Source organism: Lissotriton vulgaris, chromosome 1_1 (genome assembly GCF_964263255.1).
Source record: "Lissotriton vulgaris chromosome 1_1, aLisVul1.2, whole genome shotgun sequence".
Lineage (NCBI taxonomy): Eukaryota > Metazoa > Chordata > Amphibia > Caudata > Salamandridae > Lissotriton > Lissotriton vulgaris.
In genome coordinates this window covers 1,664,539,210-1,664,557,595 of record NC_141685.1, presented here as the reverse complement: position 1 = coordinate 1,664,557,595, position 18,386 = coordinate 1,664,539,210, and the positions used below count along the sequence as shown (strand labels likewise).

General features: G+C 44.8%; 1 protein-coding gene across 1 annotated transcript in view; it reads right to left on the bottom strand.

Annotated features, from left to right (window-relative positions):
* NRF1 (nuclear respiratory factor 1) overlaps nucleotides 1–18,386 on the bottom strand; it is a 525,835-nt gene that overhangs the window by 26,403 nt on the left and 481,046 nt on the right. Inside the window, exon 12 of the mRNA XM_086918900.1 lies at nucleotides 12,314–12,364. Within this exon, the coding sequence (XP_086775026.1) occupies nucleotides 12,314–12,364 (51 nt within the window). The remainder of the gene's footprint in view (nucleotides 1–12,313; nucleotides 12,365–18,386) is intronic.

Sequence of the window (18,386 nt, the reverse complement as noted above, 5' to 3'; positions counted from 1 at the left end):
AGACCCTTCTGCCCCTCAGATTTTTCGCGCACTTGTGCTTATAAAACACTTTTTGTGCTAAATCCGAGGTGAGCCTCTCAGGGGAGGAGGATGGGTGCATGTGAATCTATGAAAGCTTCCAATACTGGAGAACTACAGTTACAGGCAAGTAACTGGTTTTCTTACTCCAGTATTGGAACTTTCATAGATTCACATGCCTGAATCAGAATAGCGAGCAGTGAGATTACAAAGCACATTCCTCTAATACATTTCATAATCATGTAATACATCTTGAAAATCAAGCATAATACAACGCATCCATAAATATATACTGTGACTTTGTAAAACAAGAGAAATAAAGGATGGAGGGATGTAAAGAAGGCTCACCGTTACAGGATTATATTCCGCAGTACCGCTTCTCCCACCGCCGCATCCGACTCTGCGGCCGCCTCCAAGCAGTAGTGCCTGGTGAAGGTGTGCACAGATGCCCATGTCGCTGCTCTGCAGATGTCCTGGACTGGCACTCCTCCAAATAGTGCCGTGGATGTGGCCACTGCCCTCGTGAAATGAGCACAAACTCGTGCATTTAGAGGTTTTCCAGCCGTTTGATGACAGTAGACAATTGCACTGGAAATCCATCTGGCAATTCCCCTTTTGATAAAGGGAAACCCTTCCTGGGTGCGCTGAAAACGACGAAGAGCTGAGAAGATTTACGAAAGCTCTTAGTGTCCCTTAGGTAGAACTTGAGACATCTTTGAACGTCTAGCGAGTGTAACAATCTCTCTGCTGCTGTTGATGGGCGAGGAAAGAAACGTTTCAACACCACGGCTCATTCAGATGAAAATCAGTTGGCACTTTAGGAATGAATTTTGGATTAGTCCTCAGAATCATTCGGTCTTCCTGAAACTGTAGAAAAGGCTCCTGAATTGTGAGCACTTGCAGTTCCCCTACTCTTCTCGCTGAAGTTAGTGCAATGAGAAGAGCCACCTTCCAGGACAAGAACTTAAGGTCTGCTCTGTGTATAGGCTCAAACTGTGGTTTCATCAATTGCGACAGTACTACATTGAGATTCCATAGCGGTGGTGGAGGCTTTACTGGAGGAAAGACCCTGAACAACCCCTTCATAAACTGCTTGATGATCCTTGATGACCATAAGGAAGGGCTTGAGGAAGACCTCCTGTAGCGGGATAACGCAGCCAAATGCACCTTGATGGAAGCGTGAGCCAATCCTTACTTTGTTAACAGCAGAATGTAAGGGATAATTTGATGAGGCGCAGCAGTAAGAGGGTGAATGCTATGCCTCTTACACCAGACAAAACCTCTTCCATTTCATCCTGTAGGTTTTGTTGGTACTATCTGCTCTAGCTTTGGACAGGATCCTCCTACATTCGTGTGAGATATTTAGATGACTAAACTCACAGTGTTCAGGAGAAAGGCCGCTAATCGCAAGGATTTCGGGTCCGGATGGAGTACCTGACCCCTGGACATTGTCAGAAGCGATGAAATTGGCTGAAGCTGAACTGGACGGTCCTCCAACAGCAGCAGGAGTTCCGTGAACCAGTATTGCCTGGGCCACCACGGGGCTATCAGGATCAGCCTGCACGGCTCCCTCTTGATCTTCACCAGTACGCGGGGGATAAGAGGAATTGGAGGAAAACCGTAAGCAAAGACGCCGGACCATGCCATCGAAAACGCATTCCCCCAAGATCCCTTCTGGGGAAGCCAGCTTGCGAAGCACCGCCATTTCCTGTTTTCTCTTGTGGCGAAGAGGTCCACTATTGGTGTCCCCCACCTTTGAAAAATGCTGCCAGGGCCCCCTTGTCCAGCTCCCATTCGTGGCAGGATGATTTGAGCCTGCTGAGAGCATCCGCCTTGACATTCTGATCTCCTGGGAGATGTTCTGCTGACAATTATATTCCTTGTCGAAGAGCCCATCCCCATACCTCCTGGGCCTCCGGAGATAGGGAGAGAGATCTGGGTCCTCCCTGCTTGTTTAAATAGTGCATTGCCATAGTGTTGTCTGTTCTTACCAACACCGGCGAACCTCGTATTCTTGGTGGGAAGGCTTGTAATGCTAGGCGGATCGCCCTGAGTTCCAGTAGATTTATGTGTAATCGCTGTTTGTGTACCTTCCAACGACCGCTGACTTGAAGGTCCTGAAGGAAAGCGCCCCATCCCTCTAGGGACGCATCTGTTGTCACCACTAAAGGAGCCGCTGGTGAAAGAAAAGTCAGACCCTGAGATACATTTTCTTTTTGTGTCCACCATGCCACTGCCTGAACCATAACTGGCGTCACTCTGATTGTGTCGTCGAAGGACGCCCTGGCTTGTGATCTCGATGGTGCTTTGACTAACCAGTCGTCGAGGTAAGGAAATATTTGATGTTTTTGCTTCATTAACACAGCCGCCACTGGAGCCAGGCATTTTGTGAACACTCGCGATGCTGACTTTAGGCCGAATGTCAGTACCTTGAATTGATAATGTCTTCCGGCTACCAAGAATCGAAGGTACTGTCTGTGTACGGGATGGATCGGCACGTGGAAATACGCGTCCTGTAGGTCTAAAGTAGTCATATTATCTCCTGGCTTTAATAACGATAGGATGTCCTGTAGAGACACCATCCTGAAAGATTGCTTTTTGAGATAGGTGTTTAGGGATCTGAGATCCAGAATGGGACGCCATTGGAGCTTGTTTTTCTTGACAAGAAAAAACAGGGAGTAAAACCCCTTGTTCTCTTGGGCATTCGGTCCCGGTTCTATTGCTTCCTTTCGGAGCATTGTCCGAATCTCCTGTTGGAGTTGATGCCGATGGCTGGTTCTCTGATGCATCGGTGGCGTACAAGGGGAGGTTTGTAGAAATTCTAGGGTGTGGCCGAATCGAATAATGTTGAGGACCCATTGGTCAGTTGTTATTTTTCGTCAATTTTGAAGATGGTGAGCAATCTTTCACCCAGGGGAGCACTTGATCTCTGGAATTTTGACGTAGCCGGAAGACGAAGGTTGAAGTGAAGAGTTTGAGCAGAGCTCAACGGAGACTCCCTAGCACAACGTAAAGTAGAAAAATCTGAGGGACAGAGGGTTCTCTCAGGAGTGTTCTAGAGGGTGAGGAGCTCCGATTGGTTCAGGGAAAAGTTTGGGCCTCTTTTACATAACAAAGGCTATGGGTTGTAAAAGGGAAATGGGCCTAGGCCTCTTTTCAGTTTGCTATACTACTAAGCAGTGCTTTTTTATATATCGGAGACTTCCGTCTCGACGACGGGGAATGATTCAGGCATGTGAATCTATGAAAGTTACAATACTGGAGTAACTAAGTGTCTCCCTTGTAAGCAAAATAAAATAATTTTAAAAAACGGTTACAAAAAACAAACTGATGTTTTTTTCTGCATAATGTGCATGTAATTCTAAGAACACATGCTCCTCAGGTATCTTCAGCACAGGTAAGCTAATTCTATAAGCATTTTTGGCTCGAGGTTTACAATGGAGTATAATGAGGGCGATGGTCTTTGAGGAAGGAAATGGGAACACCCTTAGGGACAACAGAATTGTCATATCGATCTACACCTGTCAGAACTGGATATCGAAGTTATTTGAGTTGACATAGTGCCCAGGAATATTTCTCATATTACATCTCACAAGGATTCAATTATGGTTTTTTTTCTCTCCTCTGTTGCACACTTGAATCAATTCTTCCTCTGCTTAGAGGTTGGTTGACGCTTGGTACCTTTGCCGAAACAAATCTTGCAAGTAAAATTAATGTAATCTGAGCATAATGGTTCAATATGTGGTCAGGTTGAAGGGTTTACACAGCAGAAATTAAGTTCTACATCTGTTGTCGAATTCTATCTGCCTACCTTTTATTATTAGAACCTTTTCTTTTTTCTTTACCTCTGCCTTTCTGTAGCCTTTTTTAATTTGCTTCTTCCACTGCTTCTGTCCCTGCTTTGCTCTATTAAATGCTTAAATTGTTGTGAGCATTGGAGGCCAATGACAAAGATTGGTTCACAGTTCTGTGCTGCAAACGCCTGTGGGGTGGTATAATGAATGAAGGTGTTAATGGTTTAGAAGTTGATATTGGCAACTTACCAGAGAGAACACCCTCCATGCAAATGTGGCTGTAACTACAACAGCAGCTCAGTCAGAGCTCTAGATCGTAGCTTGGGATCTGGAGATCGATTTCAAAGGGATTTTTTTGATTTAAGACTCACGTGCAGGCAGCTTAGGTTTTTCCTTTATCTCGAGGAGAGTCCCAGTTTAGGCTCTACAAATTTCACCTTCATATATCTTTAATTCATGGGCCTTCGAGAGACTCCAGCCCGTATGCAAAATTCTTCTATCGTGGCTAGTACACAGACAATGAACCACCTCACTGGCGGTAGATCTACCTCAAGCATTTGTCTACTGGCACTGCCCAAGACTTGAACTTTTTTCTGCTCATCCAATTAAAATGTAACAGGACATGGCTCACTGAATCGTCCCCCACAAACATTTCTGCAGCTAGGATGGTGAAACTCCTGTATTGCTTGGAAAATTATCGAATCTGGCAGGAGCTCAAGGAGTTCCTGTAAATAACAGTCAAAATTCTAAGATTGTGGTTAGAGACAGAGCAACTGGAGAAAAGGATTAATTATGTTCGAAAAAATCCCAATGTGAAAAATTATATGATTAATACAGCCATGTAACTGTCTCCAAAGAGGATCCCCACTCTGAAGTCAGAGATTGTTTAAACTCAAAAACAGAAAACGACAAACTCTAGAAAAAAGAAATCCAGTGTGCAAGAAATTATACTTACTGGTTAAATTATCACTAAACCCTCAACTCACGATAGGACTTATCTATACCTCCAGTTATTTAGCAGGCTGAACGGACAATGTTATCCTGCCAGCTTCTGTTCAAAGCATGTAGAGCTAAAGATTCAAATGCTTTGCTTACTCCTGGTATCGAGTGTTGGGCTTGGACATTTGTGGAGTGTAACTCAACCCTTAGTTGGCAACGCACATGAGCATACACTCCATGTTAGACTTCACCCAGAAAGTAAGAGTAGTCTGGAGTGGCGAGTGAACGCAGTACTGCATTGTGGAAAGATCTGCACAAAAAGATCCCCACACTTACGGGGAGGAGAGTGGGGACATGTGAATCCATAGCACTACACGCTACAAACAGATCCTTATAGAGGAAGTAACATTATACATTTGTATCATATGTTGCTGCACATACCCCCACCAGTCTTGGGAGACGTTTTTGTGGCCAGACCTCCGCTTACCTCCTTCCAGGGCCCGCTCCACAACCATCGGAGGAAAGCCTCTGGCAAGTCCCTGGTGGCCGCTTCTGATTTTTACCCAGGCTCATCTGGAATCGTTGACCGGACAAGACCAAGCAGCACTGGGTGCATGGTTGAGGCCAGAAAGCGGTGTGCCCCTCCTCTCCAATGGAGAGATGAAGCCGCTCAGATACTTGAGAAGGTCCGCCATCGTGGGCGAGGGGCGTGAGTGGTTTCCCCATGGTGGAGTCGTCAAATCTCATTCGACCCACCTGCTTGTGGCTCCTACAGACACCAGCCCATGGGGTAAACAGCGGAAGCGCTCCGATGTGCAAGTCCTGTCCCCCCCCCTCCCATCGGTCCTCGAGCCAATGCCATTCGCTCCCCCTGAAGGAAGGAACCAACCAGTCAGTCTGTATTGGGACTGTCCCCCACCCGTCCCTCTTCGCCTGCTGTACGCAAGGCCTACTATAAAGGTTTAGCATGGACTTTCACCGATGATCCCTTTGCTCCTTCACCGATGTGTCCCCGTAGCGGTGAAGCAAAGGGATCAGCTCCCATCCTGAAGCCGATGGGAGCTGCGTGTCACAAGTCGCTTCTTCTTTGCTTGAGGACCGGGTAGTGGAAGGCGCCGCCTCGTTTTGGACTCTTATTGTAGCAGCCGCTCCTCCTGTCCAAGACCTGTAACTTTTTTCTCCCCAATGCCACAACTTTTAGGGGCTTTTCGAGTCAGAACTGTACCTACTCTTGTGTCTTGTGCCTGTATGCACTTGCTGGTCGCGGTCTGTGGGAACAGTTGTTGCCTAGGTTTGTCGACGACACTGTCCCTACATTTCCACCTTTGCCTTGCTCCCTGTACTCTTCTTGAACCTAGGTCAATTCAGTTTGATGGAAAGAACCCTCCATCTGCTTGTACTGAACTTATCTGATCACCCCTCCCCATTTATTTTGTTCCTGCTACTTCCAATTCAGCCTGGGGACCTCTACCACTCAATCATGCCAATATTCCATTCCACTACTACTGTACTCATCCCACAAATTGGTCACTGAGGACCATGATGACTGACCAATGAACACCAGTTAGTGCAAGAATTTAGAATACCACCTTGTTTATTATGTATTAGTATTGTTGTGATCTCCCATTTGCATAAGTTACTTACCGGTGTCCTAGTTGTCTTCCAGGGGCATCCTCATCAAAGTCATAGGCACATTAATATTCCCGCCTATGTGCGGGACCCCGGAAATACATCACATATATGTGAAAACCATATATGTAGATATATATTATGTAGATATATATATATATATATATAAAACACACAATGCAGCCTTCCATAGTCATGCTGAGCAATGTTGCAAGAAATTCTCTTGAACATAAAAAAATTCTAATAAAGCAGGGAGAAAGAAAGCATTTGAAAAATGCTTTAATATATAGCAGAAATCACAATCCTGCAAGGAAGAATGAAAAAACATTGTCAGCACATAGGCTGCATTGTAGAAACATTAGTGTAGAAAGATGAAAAGCTAACCCACAGACCCCTAGCTTCCCATCATACCTCAGGGGCGACAGTTAGGTCAGTTGTTCGTTGCGGACATCCGCAGACCATTTTACAAAGAGATGTATGTATCATGTTCACTTACCCGGGGAGGCGGGTGGGTTGCTTATTACTTTGATTGACCCCTGGAAGAGAACTAGGATTACAGGTAAGTAACTTATCTTTCTCTTCCAGGAGATCCTCATCAATAGTCATAAGCATGTGAATAGAATAGCAAGCCTATCCCCTCATCCTGCGGGCAACAAAACAGAGTACCATTAATATACATGGTAGCCATAAGGCATATACAGACTCCAATAGGTTAGCAGTGGAAAAGATTCCTCAAGGATGCCTGGCCCACTTGGGTGTCTGTTCTGGAGTCAGAATCCAGACAGTAACGTCTGGTAAACGTATTGACCGAATTCCAAGTTGCAGCCTTGCAAAACTCGGCCATCGGTACATTGTGTAGGAATGCAACCGTAGCCGCCTTGCTCCTAGTAGAGTGAGCGTTAGGGAAGGCAATCAGAGGTTTATTTGCCATTTGGTAGGCCAACTTTATACAAGATACTATCCATCTTGAAATTGACCTTTTAGAAGCCTGTTCTAACAGAGTCAAAGTTTACAAACAATTGATCAGCTTTTCAAATGGATTTTGTTGCCTCCAAATAGATTTTGAGAACCCTCTTGAGGTCTAACTAATGAAGAGACTTTTCGCTGTTGTAGTAGGATTGGGAAAGAAAGAGGGTAGAGAAATCGTCTGATTAACCCGGAACGCCGTCACAAACTTGGGAAGGAAGGGCGAGTTCACATAACCACCCTATTATGGTGGAAAACCGTATAGGGTTCTTTAGAACAGAGTGCTTGCATTTCACTCACTCTGTGTGCTGATATAATTGCTACTAGAAAGGCTACTTTCCAAGAAAGGTGTTATAATGTGGCCTTATGAATAGGTTCAAATGGAGGTTCCATCAATTTGGACAAGACTAGATTCAACTCCCAAAGAGGAGAAGGAGGTCCAACAGAAGGATAAACCTTCTTCAACCCCTGTAGGAAGTCCTTGACCACCTGAAGTTGGAAGAAAGAAGGTTGGTTAGAGGATTTATGATATGCCGTGATGGCTGCCAAATGTACTTTTTATGTATGGCTACTTCAAACCAGACTTGGCCAGGTAGAGTAGATCCGGCAAAAATATTTCCTCTTGACCGTTAACTGGACTCCAACCATTACAGATACACCACAATTAATACCTTTTCTACTTAAGAGAATATGAGGTTCTTGTGGAAGGTCTCTTTGACTCCCTCAAAATGTCCATGTAGTCCTGAGGGAGGTTTGAATGTCCGTACTGCAGGACTTCAGGAGCCACGTTGCCAAGTTGAGCGAGGAAAGGCTGGGGTGCAGACTCTTCCCTCCCATTTCGGTGAGAAGGTCCGGCCTGCACGGAAGTCTCTGATGCAGGCGAACAGAGAGTTGCAACAGGTCTGGATACCAACATTGGCGAGGCCAGTCCGGTGCTATGAGGATCATCGTCATTCTGGATCGCAGAAGTTTGGCCACAACCTTCGGAATGAGAGGGAGGGGTGGAAAGGAGTATGGAAACGTCCCTGACCAGTCTATCAAAAAAGCATTCCCCCTCGTTCCTGGTCGGTAAAACCTGGATGCAAAGGCGTGGCATTTTGTGTTTTGATCGTCTGCAAAGAGGTTGATGAAAGGATGACCCCATTGATGAAAGATGTCCGCCACCACTTCGTCGTTGACCACCCAGTCTTCTTGCCCTTGGAAGTGACTACTGAGGGAGTCTACTCGCACGTTCTGTTCTCCCGGCAGATGCACTACCGTGATCAATAGGTTCCGGGCTAGCAGCCAGTGCCAGGTCGCCTGGGATTCGAGAGACAAAGGGCGAGAGTGTGTTCCACCTTGTTTGTTCAAGTAATACATGGTGGTTGTATTGTCAGTTTTGTACTAGGATCGATCAAGACAGAATTGACGGCTGAAAAGCCTGGAGGGCTAAATGAACCGCCTGCAGTTCCAGCATATTGATATGATAGGTCTGCTCTTTGTTGGTCCATCTGCACTGAGTTTGCAGATGACCCAGATGCGCTTCCCAGCCTTGAAGCGACGCATCAGGGATTGTTGTGGCAGAGGTTGGTGAAAAGGGACTCCTACCAGAAGGTTCTGTGGTTGCACCCACCAGAGAATGGACTTTGTTGCAGGAGAGAGAATCTGGTTGTTCCGCTGACCAGATAATTGATCTAATTTGTCCTCGAGATCTTGCTATAACGGTCTCATCCTCAATCTGGCATTGGGTATGAGAAAAATGCACGAGGCCATCAACCCCAGCAGAGAAGCCACCTGTCTTACTGATGGCTGATGAGCTTGAAGGATGATGTTGCCTTTGTCTCTCATTGATGACAATCTCTCCTCCGAAAGAAACACTTTTCCTAGGTCCAAGTTTAGATTGGCGCCCAGATAGTGGAGTGATTGAGTCAGTTGAAGGACCGACTTGTCCAGGCTGACATGCAGGCCTAAGCGCTGAAGGAGATCCAGGCAGATGTGAAGGTGTTCCTGCACAATTTGAGAGCATCCCTTCAACAGCCAGTCGTCCAGGTATGGATACACGAACAGGCCTTGGCAATGCTGCCGCTACTACTGCCATGCATTTTGTGAATACCCTCGGAGCTGATTTTAGGCCGAAGGCGAAGACCTTGAACTGGTAATGTTTTGTTCCCACCATGAACCGCAAGAACTTGGGATGTCGTGTCGTAATTGGAATGTGAAAGTACCCATCTTGGAGGTCCACCAAACACATCCAATCGCCTTTCTTCTGATGTGTGAATATTTGTTGGAGCGCCAACATTCGAAACTTCTCCTTTTGATGAACTTGTTCAGAGAATGTAGATCTAGAATTGGTCTGAACTTGTTCGGCTGGTCTTTTTTCTGAACAAGGAAGTATCTCGAGTAAACTCCCTTTCCTCTCTGTGCAGGAGGGACCTCTTCTATTGCTAGCTTCTCGAGAAGGGTCGACACTTCCTGATGCAGGATATCTATATGACGAGAGTTTACTGGAGGAATGTCTCTTGGGGACGCTCACAAACGTAGTGTGTACACATTTTTTAGTATATTCAGCACCCGCTGATCTTTGGTTACGTTGCGCCACTCTTGAATGTAACTTGAGATACTTTCTCTCACTGGAGTGTGCAACGGTGCTAGAGGAAGCAAAAAATCATCGCTTCAATGGAGTTTTGGTTGCGGAGGATGACTGCTGTTGATGTCCTCCTCTTCCTCTCGAGGAACGACGGCCTTTGTACTGGGATTTGCCCTGTTTGTTTTGTGACCATTGAGGGGTTTGAACCCTCTGTAGGTAATTTTTCCGATTGTAGGGCCTGTATCGCCTCCTAAACTACTTTTTCTTTTCCAGGCCCACAGCCTTTAAGGTGTCCAACTCGGCTTTCATTCTAGCCATTTCTTCGTCTGTGTGTGCACCATACAGTGAAGTGCCAGAAAACAAGAGATTCAAGATGCGCTGTTGCGCCTCGGGTTTTAAAGCTGTGAGGCGCAACCAGGAAGATCTTCGTGCACATATACCATGTGCATAAGAGTGAGCTGCCAGAGACGCACCATCTCCTGCAGTGCTGATTACCTGGATGGCCACCAGAGCCCTGCTCTGGCTTGGATGAGGAGCTTTTTGTCAGATCGGTTCCAAAGCATTAATCTGGGGGCATTTCGATCGGCCCCCTTGGAACTGACCAAGGGAGTACCACAGGGCTCATGTTTGAGCCCTACCTTGTTTAATATCAATGTTGCTCCCTTGGCAATTTCCTGAGAGAATATGAGTTCATCCCCGTATCATATGCTGACGACACAACTCCTTTTTCCATTTGACAAACTTACAGCTACGGTTCAGTTGGCCTTCTCTAATGGGATGAGAGCAATATCCCACTGGATGGTAGATAACTTTCTACAATGTAATGTAGAGAAGACGGAGGTAATGCTCTTCGGAGAAGCCCCTCTGTTATGGACCCCTGACTGGTGGCGTTCCGAGCTGGGTCCTCATCCTGTCCCTAAACTCACAGTAAAAAATCTTGGAATCCGTCTGGACCGATCACTCAACCTAAAAGAACATGTTGCTCAGACAATCGGCTCATGTTTCCATATAATAGGCTTACTGCGTCAAGCCTTCCCTATGCTCCCAGACTCGACCCGTAGAACCCTGGTCCAAGCGCTAGTATTAAGTCGAGTGGACTATTGCAATGGCCTGTTGATATCGGCAAATGAAGGCTCGTTAAATAGACTTCAAGTGGTCCAGAATACGGCAGCACGACTGGTCTCGAATGCCCCTTCTAGGACTCCCTCCCACCCTCTTCTGTTAAAGCTTCACAGGCTCCCGATTCACCAACAAATCAAGTTTAAAACTTGCTGTATTATTCACCAAGCACTACTTAACTTGGGTCCTTTATATCTTGCAGAAAAATGTATACCCTATGTTCCACCCAGATCCCTCCGTTCCAGTGCTAAAAACCTCTTGGTAGTACCTTCTGTAAAAAAAAAGCCAGGTTAGGAGGAAAAGTCTTTTCCCATCTAGGCCCTCGTTTATGGAATGACCTCCCACGTCCTCTCAGACGGTGTCCGGAACATCTCACATTCAGGAAACTGTTAAAAACCTTCCTGTTCTGTGATATCTAACTTTGCTAAGAATCACCGCCTTCGCAAGCCCGTTTAAGCGCAGAGATACCCCTTCAGGGGTCGATTCTAGCTCTATATAAACATATAAATAAATAAAAATAAATAAGACGTAAGCTGTACCGCACTGATGAGGGCCAGCTAGGTTAAAACTGGTAAGGGGTTGCTAGCATTCCAGTTCAGAGCAGACCTGGCAGTTCATCCTGGAAGGCTCCAACTGGAACAGGACCAAGTCTGACTTGCCTATAGATGGTCACTGTCTGAAATGGCAAAGTGGGTGAAAAATGACAGACTGAAATGTGCCCACGAACGACAGCTAGTGCTTAAGACTTACACATGCATTACACCCATCAACCTTTGTGTTTTCGTCCTCCTGACTCTTACCATGGCATCCCTGGTCAACTAATTTTGCCTTGGGCAAAGTATGGTGTCTTGGGTGAAACAAAGGGAATGGGTGACCACAAAGACTGACCCATTAACTTTTTTTCAAACACATAATGCATACTCTCTGCTTTTTCAAATGAATCAATTGAGATGTGAACAATCTAAAACGGCTGCAATTGCACTCAGCTGCACAAATTTTGCAAAAACATCTATTGGGTCAGACTATTGTGTACAAAGCAATATATTTTGAACTTTACAGAGTCTATGTAACATTTTTTATTAGCTGTAAAATAATGTAATAAACAAATGTGTGTTAAAATGCGGATACAATTAAAATAAGGTACAAAAGTAAAGCATCCCCATTCAAACAAGAACCAACAATGAAAGAACGGGATGGTGTTGGTCACCTTAATGTTCAGTCAGCAACAACTTAGCAGAAGAAAAAGCTAAGAGTTTCATTAAGAAAGTACATGTGTACCCACCATCCTTGCAGACCAGGAGATTGGTACCAGAAACAGTACGGCCCTGAAATCCTGAAAAAAAACAAAGAGCAATCAGAACATAAAACCAGATACTTTACCGGAAGACATTTTCTCTGGCAGAAAAGAGGGGAAAAAGTAAGGTGCGTCATGTAGAGTCTGAAAACAAAGTCAGGTTACCTTTAAGATCAAATGCTAACCTACAAGAAAATAAATTATATATGCACACATTGTGTTAAAGATTTTTGTCACGATTGCCAAGAAGCAACTTGCCATGCATAAACTGGACTTTTCAACCTTAACTTAAAATTAAAGAGACCAACAACAAGCCTCAGTATTTAAAATACTTAGTGAATCGTCAAACCCTCTTGTTTGGTCTCCTACCTCTGGATTTTGGGCCAGTCCCAAGGTGTTGGGTATGGCTTCTACGGCCTCTTAAGATGACATCTCGTCTCCCTACCTCTCCTCAATAACCTCAGCAACATATGGCAAACCAGACTGAAGACAAACTACGAGCCGGAGGATTGGGCAGAGCTGGAGGCTCTTGGCTGTGGGGGGGCTAGAGAGGCACACTTGAAATTCTGCCTGTTTAAATCCTTGCATGAATGGCAATGGACCCCCATGGAACTGCAAACAGAGGCTTGTTACCCCACGCCACCTGTTGGCGCTGCCTCCAGGATCGCTGTGATTTGCTGGATATCCTTTGTGACTGCCCCTCAATTCAACCATTCTGGGAGATGGTCGATGACACGATGCACGCGACCCTGCCGGTCAGGACCTCTCTCATCCTCTGGTTTTTCTACATGACCTCACAGATTCTCCCGATCTTTCCCGGCTACAGGGCTGTCTCTTCCATACGGCACTCACCGCGGCTAAGAAATGAATTCTATGCCATTAGCTCTCTCCCACATTCCCCCCCTCCCATGAGGAGTGGCTCTCAGCGATATTTCAGACTGCCTTCACAAATGAGCCATCTACAACCTTCAGGACTGAGCTGGGACTTTCCTCCACACTTGAGCACCATTTCCAGGACGGTACCCTCTAGCCCTCGGAAGGGTGCACATATGCCCCGACCCGGCCACCAGGTTGCCGCCTTGAGTTGACCCCTACTAGGAATACACAGTGTGTACCTGTCTGGCCGTGCTCCTTGCAGAAATGGGCCTCCGATGCCCGTTCTTCCTCTTAACTCACCTCCCTGTCTTTCTTTTTCCTGTTTCTCTTTTCCTTTCTGCTTTTTCTCTCCCCAATTCCCTGCCCCCCCCTCCCCCCAACAGACATGTGGGTGCAAGTAGGGCCTCTCAGTTTATCCTCTTCATTCCCTCCATTCTTTTCTCAATACCTTTTTGGCCCTTGCCTCGTCTTGCTTTGTATTTTTTCTCAGTAATGTTCTAAGTGCATGCGGGTCTGCGGGTCCTCCATGTTAAGGGCCCTGAACCATTGAGAGTCCTTATTATGGAGGTTCATTTGACGTCTGGACACAGTTTTGCATAACTTCGAACTGTGTTTCCTTTTATTGTTTTGTATTATCATGTGATTGGCCTCTTCTGTTCCTCATTCCCTCCTCTTTTGTATTGTCATGTTTTGACTTTCTCCAAAAAGAATTGCAAAACAAAAAACAAAAAAACTTCGTGAATAAGCCAGCATGTGCTTAAATTGTCAGATGATTTGAAATAACTTTGGAGCTATGGATTGAGGTTACATAGATCATATACTTTAGCAAAACAGTGACTAACACTATTTCTGTATGCTAATACACAGTAAATGCAAGACCGATAAATCTCAACATAGAGCAAAGTACACAAGAAACAGAATTCATAGATCCATTTAAATGTTGATGAACACTAAATATTTGTTGCTGCTACGGAAGCAGCATTCACTATCTTACAGTTTTTGAAGACTGAATCTTTGGACAACCAACTAAAGTAGATGTAAGGCATGAGAAGTTTGATACTCGACCATGTAAGCAAAACTACGGAAAACATGAAAACTAGCACACAAAAAAGATATAATATTTTACTGTACATTTAAAAAAGCGACAACATACAGTGCTCTGTAAAAAAAAGTTATTATATGAATTAAAGTTCAATCAGTGCATGTTTGAAATGCGAATGGTACAGCTCTTTTGGTGTCCTTGTATATTTGGTGTGGACAATGATTTGCAACAACCATCGAGTCTGCATTGAGAATGAAGTGCTGCAGTAGCGAAGGTCGAGTATTAATAAAAAGGTCTCATTTAGCGACTCTTTGCTTGTCCAACTTTAAGACTAGCAGGAAGCATTATCAGGGTGGAATATACATTTACGGATTTGTTTTTCGACCATCAGTGCAGGTTTGAGCAGCTTTCCGGGCAGTACAGTTCTTCTGATGTGCCGTAAATGTTTATTATCAACAACCATCAGGGCCAGTCCATCAAGTTTGAGTTGAGAACATAGTGATTCGGTCATGTGGTTGATGTTTTTTTTTTTAGAGACCTGTAGCCCAATGGTGGGTATTTGCCCATCACCTACTCAACAGGTGGCAATTGATTTTAAGTAGCTTCTGCAAGTATCGGAAATTTCACGAGTCGACAAATTATTTTGTCCTTAGTGTTAAAGAGTGAATGATGCTGCCCTGCATCTGTGTATGATCCTTTCCATGAAAGCTTGGAGCGGAAGAAACCTGCTTCTGATTAGCGCGTTGCACATGCAAACTAGATGTACGAAGTCCTCTCTTGCTAGCCCGTACAGCCTGTATGATGCATTTCCTGTTTGTTTTTGCCAAACTGGCATGTTATCTAGAGAAGGAAGAGTTACGAACCCAATCAACAGGATTGTTTTGTTTTAGGTAAGGCGCATTTAGTAGTTCTGCATCAGCATCCAGTCATGGCATCATGTTGCAAAAGTATCCTTAATTTCTTGCAGAGATCATACTGTCATTAACTTGTTTGTTGCTTTCTTAAAGGACGGAAATGTGCATGGAGTATCCCACAGAGTTTTGATTTTTAAATCTTCCAGTGCATCTTCTTGCTCTTGACAAATCTGGGCTGTTCCTTATTTCCTGCCACATGTGCTGTTTTATGTGTTCCCACGTGCCGTTTTAAGCTTGAAGCAAGTGTTCACAAAAGTGGACTGCCTGGCAGTATATTGCTTTATAAGACCAAATCCCTATCTTATCTGTGATTGGGAAGCATTTTTAGGAAGGGAGAAGATGCATCTGTATGCTTTAGCAACTATCAGGTGCCACACCTTCCTTCTCCCCCACAGAGTGCCTCGCTGCCTTATACTAGCGTGGTAAGCAACTTTGCTGACAACTGTAAGTACTGGCAGGAGATATGGCCCCTTTAATGATCTGTATAGTAGGTCAGTTAAATAACTTTATTCGATCTGAAGATAAGATCATAAAAGTACAGTACATCATAAAGTGCATTCTCACAAAATACCAGGGCGACTAATTATATTTTGCAAAACATATCTAATCAGAATTTACATAAAATAGCTTTTGCACCCAGACCACCGGGCTCCCTACTAACCCCTCTTAATCCCAACTGTTCCCATTGTGCGGCGACCAGGGAAGAGGCATCTCGGTGGCCCAGTTGACTCACACTGAGGGCTTTAAATACTTGGGTATTTTCAAGTTGCCTTGCCCAAGGATTTCCTGGGTACACAATATAAATCCACTTATCGTCAGTCTCTGAGATGAGACAACAATAGGGTCTTCTCTCCCACTCTCGCTGTATGGGTGCACCGCGATTTTTATTTTTGGTCACTGTGCCATATTGTCTCGCTGTACCGACTACAGAATTTCCCGTACCACATACCGCAATCCTGGTATGCGCAAATTCATAATTCACAAATTCATAATAAATTCCTATGGAATCGGGGGGGCTGTTCGGGTGGCTCTACAAACTTGCACCCAGTCAACATATTGCGGTGGCATCAGCAGCGGACGTATATATTCCTGTTACGCAGCCATCCATTTACTAATCATAAATGAATGGTGGTATAGCCATAATGGACCCGGAGTTTGCACTGGAGCACGCGGCGATGGAGGGTGTCCCCCTCCATCGGCTATTATATAGTGCACAAAGCCTAGACTTCCTCCCGCCTGCCAGCAGAACAGTGATTCAACTCTGGGGGTACACAGTTGGGAGGATGGGTTGGCACAGTCGCCTGACCCAAGCGACTCCCCTGTGGCACAGTACCCACCTATGCCAGGTGGCGGCTCTAACGGGATTTCGCAAATGGGACCTAGTTGTCATAGCCATACTCGGGGATGTTATGAAGGGTACTAATCTAAAGTCCTTCCAACAGTTACAGGCAGAATTTCAGTTGCGTAAGACGCAATTTTATAAATACCTCCAATTGCGCCACGCTCTTACTCCCATGATTCTCTCCCTGGATACCCTGCTGGATTGTCACCCCCTTGAGAGCCGCCTCCTCATGGGAGACCTGGGTGCACATAAAATCCGACAGGTCTATCAGACCTTAACACATACTAGAACGATATTACACAAGACTAGAAAGGCTTGGCAGGACGACATACCAGAAGACGATTGGGCTGAAGCCTTCTCAAGCCCCCGGGGCTTGGCTGTATCTTCTAGATACCACCTCATCCAATTTAAATATGTACGCCGTGTATACTATACACTACTCCGTCTCTGGTGGACGGGGGGGGGGGTCAAAGAGTCGTCATCCTCCTCCAGTGGCTGCGCTGAGAAAGAGAAGAAGGAACATTCATACATACGGTCTGGCGCTGCATAGCTCTACAGCCCTTCTGGCATAAAGTCTCAACCTGTCTGGGCATGGTATTATCCTGGGTTCTCATTCTGACATTGGGGAAATGGCTAAAAGATCTAGACCGTTGCATGGGAGCAGAGATTGTGGTGTTCCAAGCACTAGGCTGCCCCCAGAAACAGAGTAAAATATGGTCCTGATGGGCAACATATCGGGGTATCGATTTACCTTCGCTTCCCAGTCAGACCCCCTGATGGGAAATTCTCTCCGCACTCCTTTGACCACAACACACCACACGCTATACTTCATCATTGCCCATACATGTACTCAACTCTACTTACTAGGATGCACAGGTATTGGAACTGTCTGCGCTAAGTTTTTGTTGTTACATTTGCAAGTTTTGCAGTTAATAATGTATATAAGCTTGGTAACTGAAACATTTTTACTTTCAATATGTATATACACGGCCGCGGCCCATACTGGACCATGAAGGAGTCAATAAAATGTGTTTTAAAAAAAACTGTTTATGCACAAATGACAATTAGAGGAGGAATAAAAACACAGCTGTTTAAGAGTTAAAACCGTCCACGAAAGACCTCCAAAATAATACCAATTCATAATATAATAACACATGGTTCAATATAAAATAGCCTAAAAAAGTTTAACTATATGATCAGTTAAATTATTGAATATTATTATAAATAATCTTTTAATCTCCTGGTTGTTATTGACAAACCGAGGTAAGATGCAAGACAATGACACACAAGGTAGTCAGAAAGCATATGTTAAAAAATAAAAAAATAAAAATAAATTAAAGAGTGGGGCGACATTGTGTACATTTGTGTTACCACATGAGAGGAAAAATTTACTTTTTGCGGTGTGACAAAAAAGTGTAAATTGGATTGTGGAGAGGTTCCATCACACGGACAAACCGACTATTCGTTTTGGGATTAGATTCCCATAGGGTAGCTTATCATACACGGGATAAGATTTAACCAGAATCTCACCAATATTAAACAAAGTTGCATATTAGTGACAAACGCGAAGTAGGAATTTGCATCAAAGGGAATGGAAGGTATCCCTGAATATAATATTACCATAGGTTTATTACGATTACATTCATGCCTATCGTGCCACCTTTTTATTAAGAGTTTTATAATTTCGCATTTAGAAATATTTTGACAATTAACTGGGTCCCTAAACAGGGATTGCTGTCCCAAAGCTGTTAATGTATCTTTAACATATTGGATCCAGGGAACCTTCTGTACCTGATCAGGGATTAGACAATCCCTAATAATGTCTTGTGTTAGGGCCACAGTTTCCAGTCTCCATATTGAATGCCATTATAAGACTGGGGCAAGGCG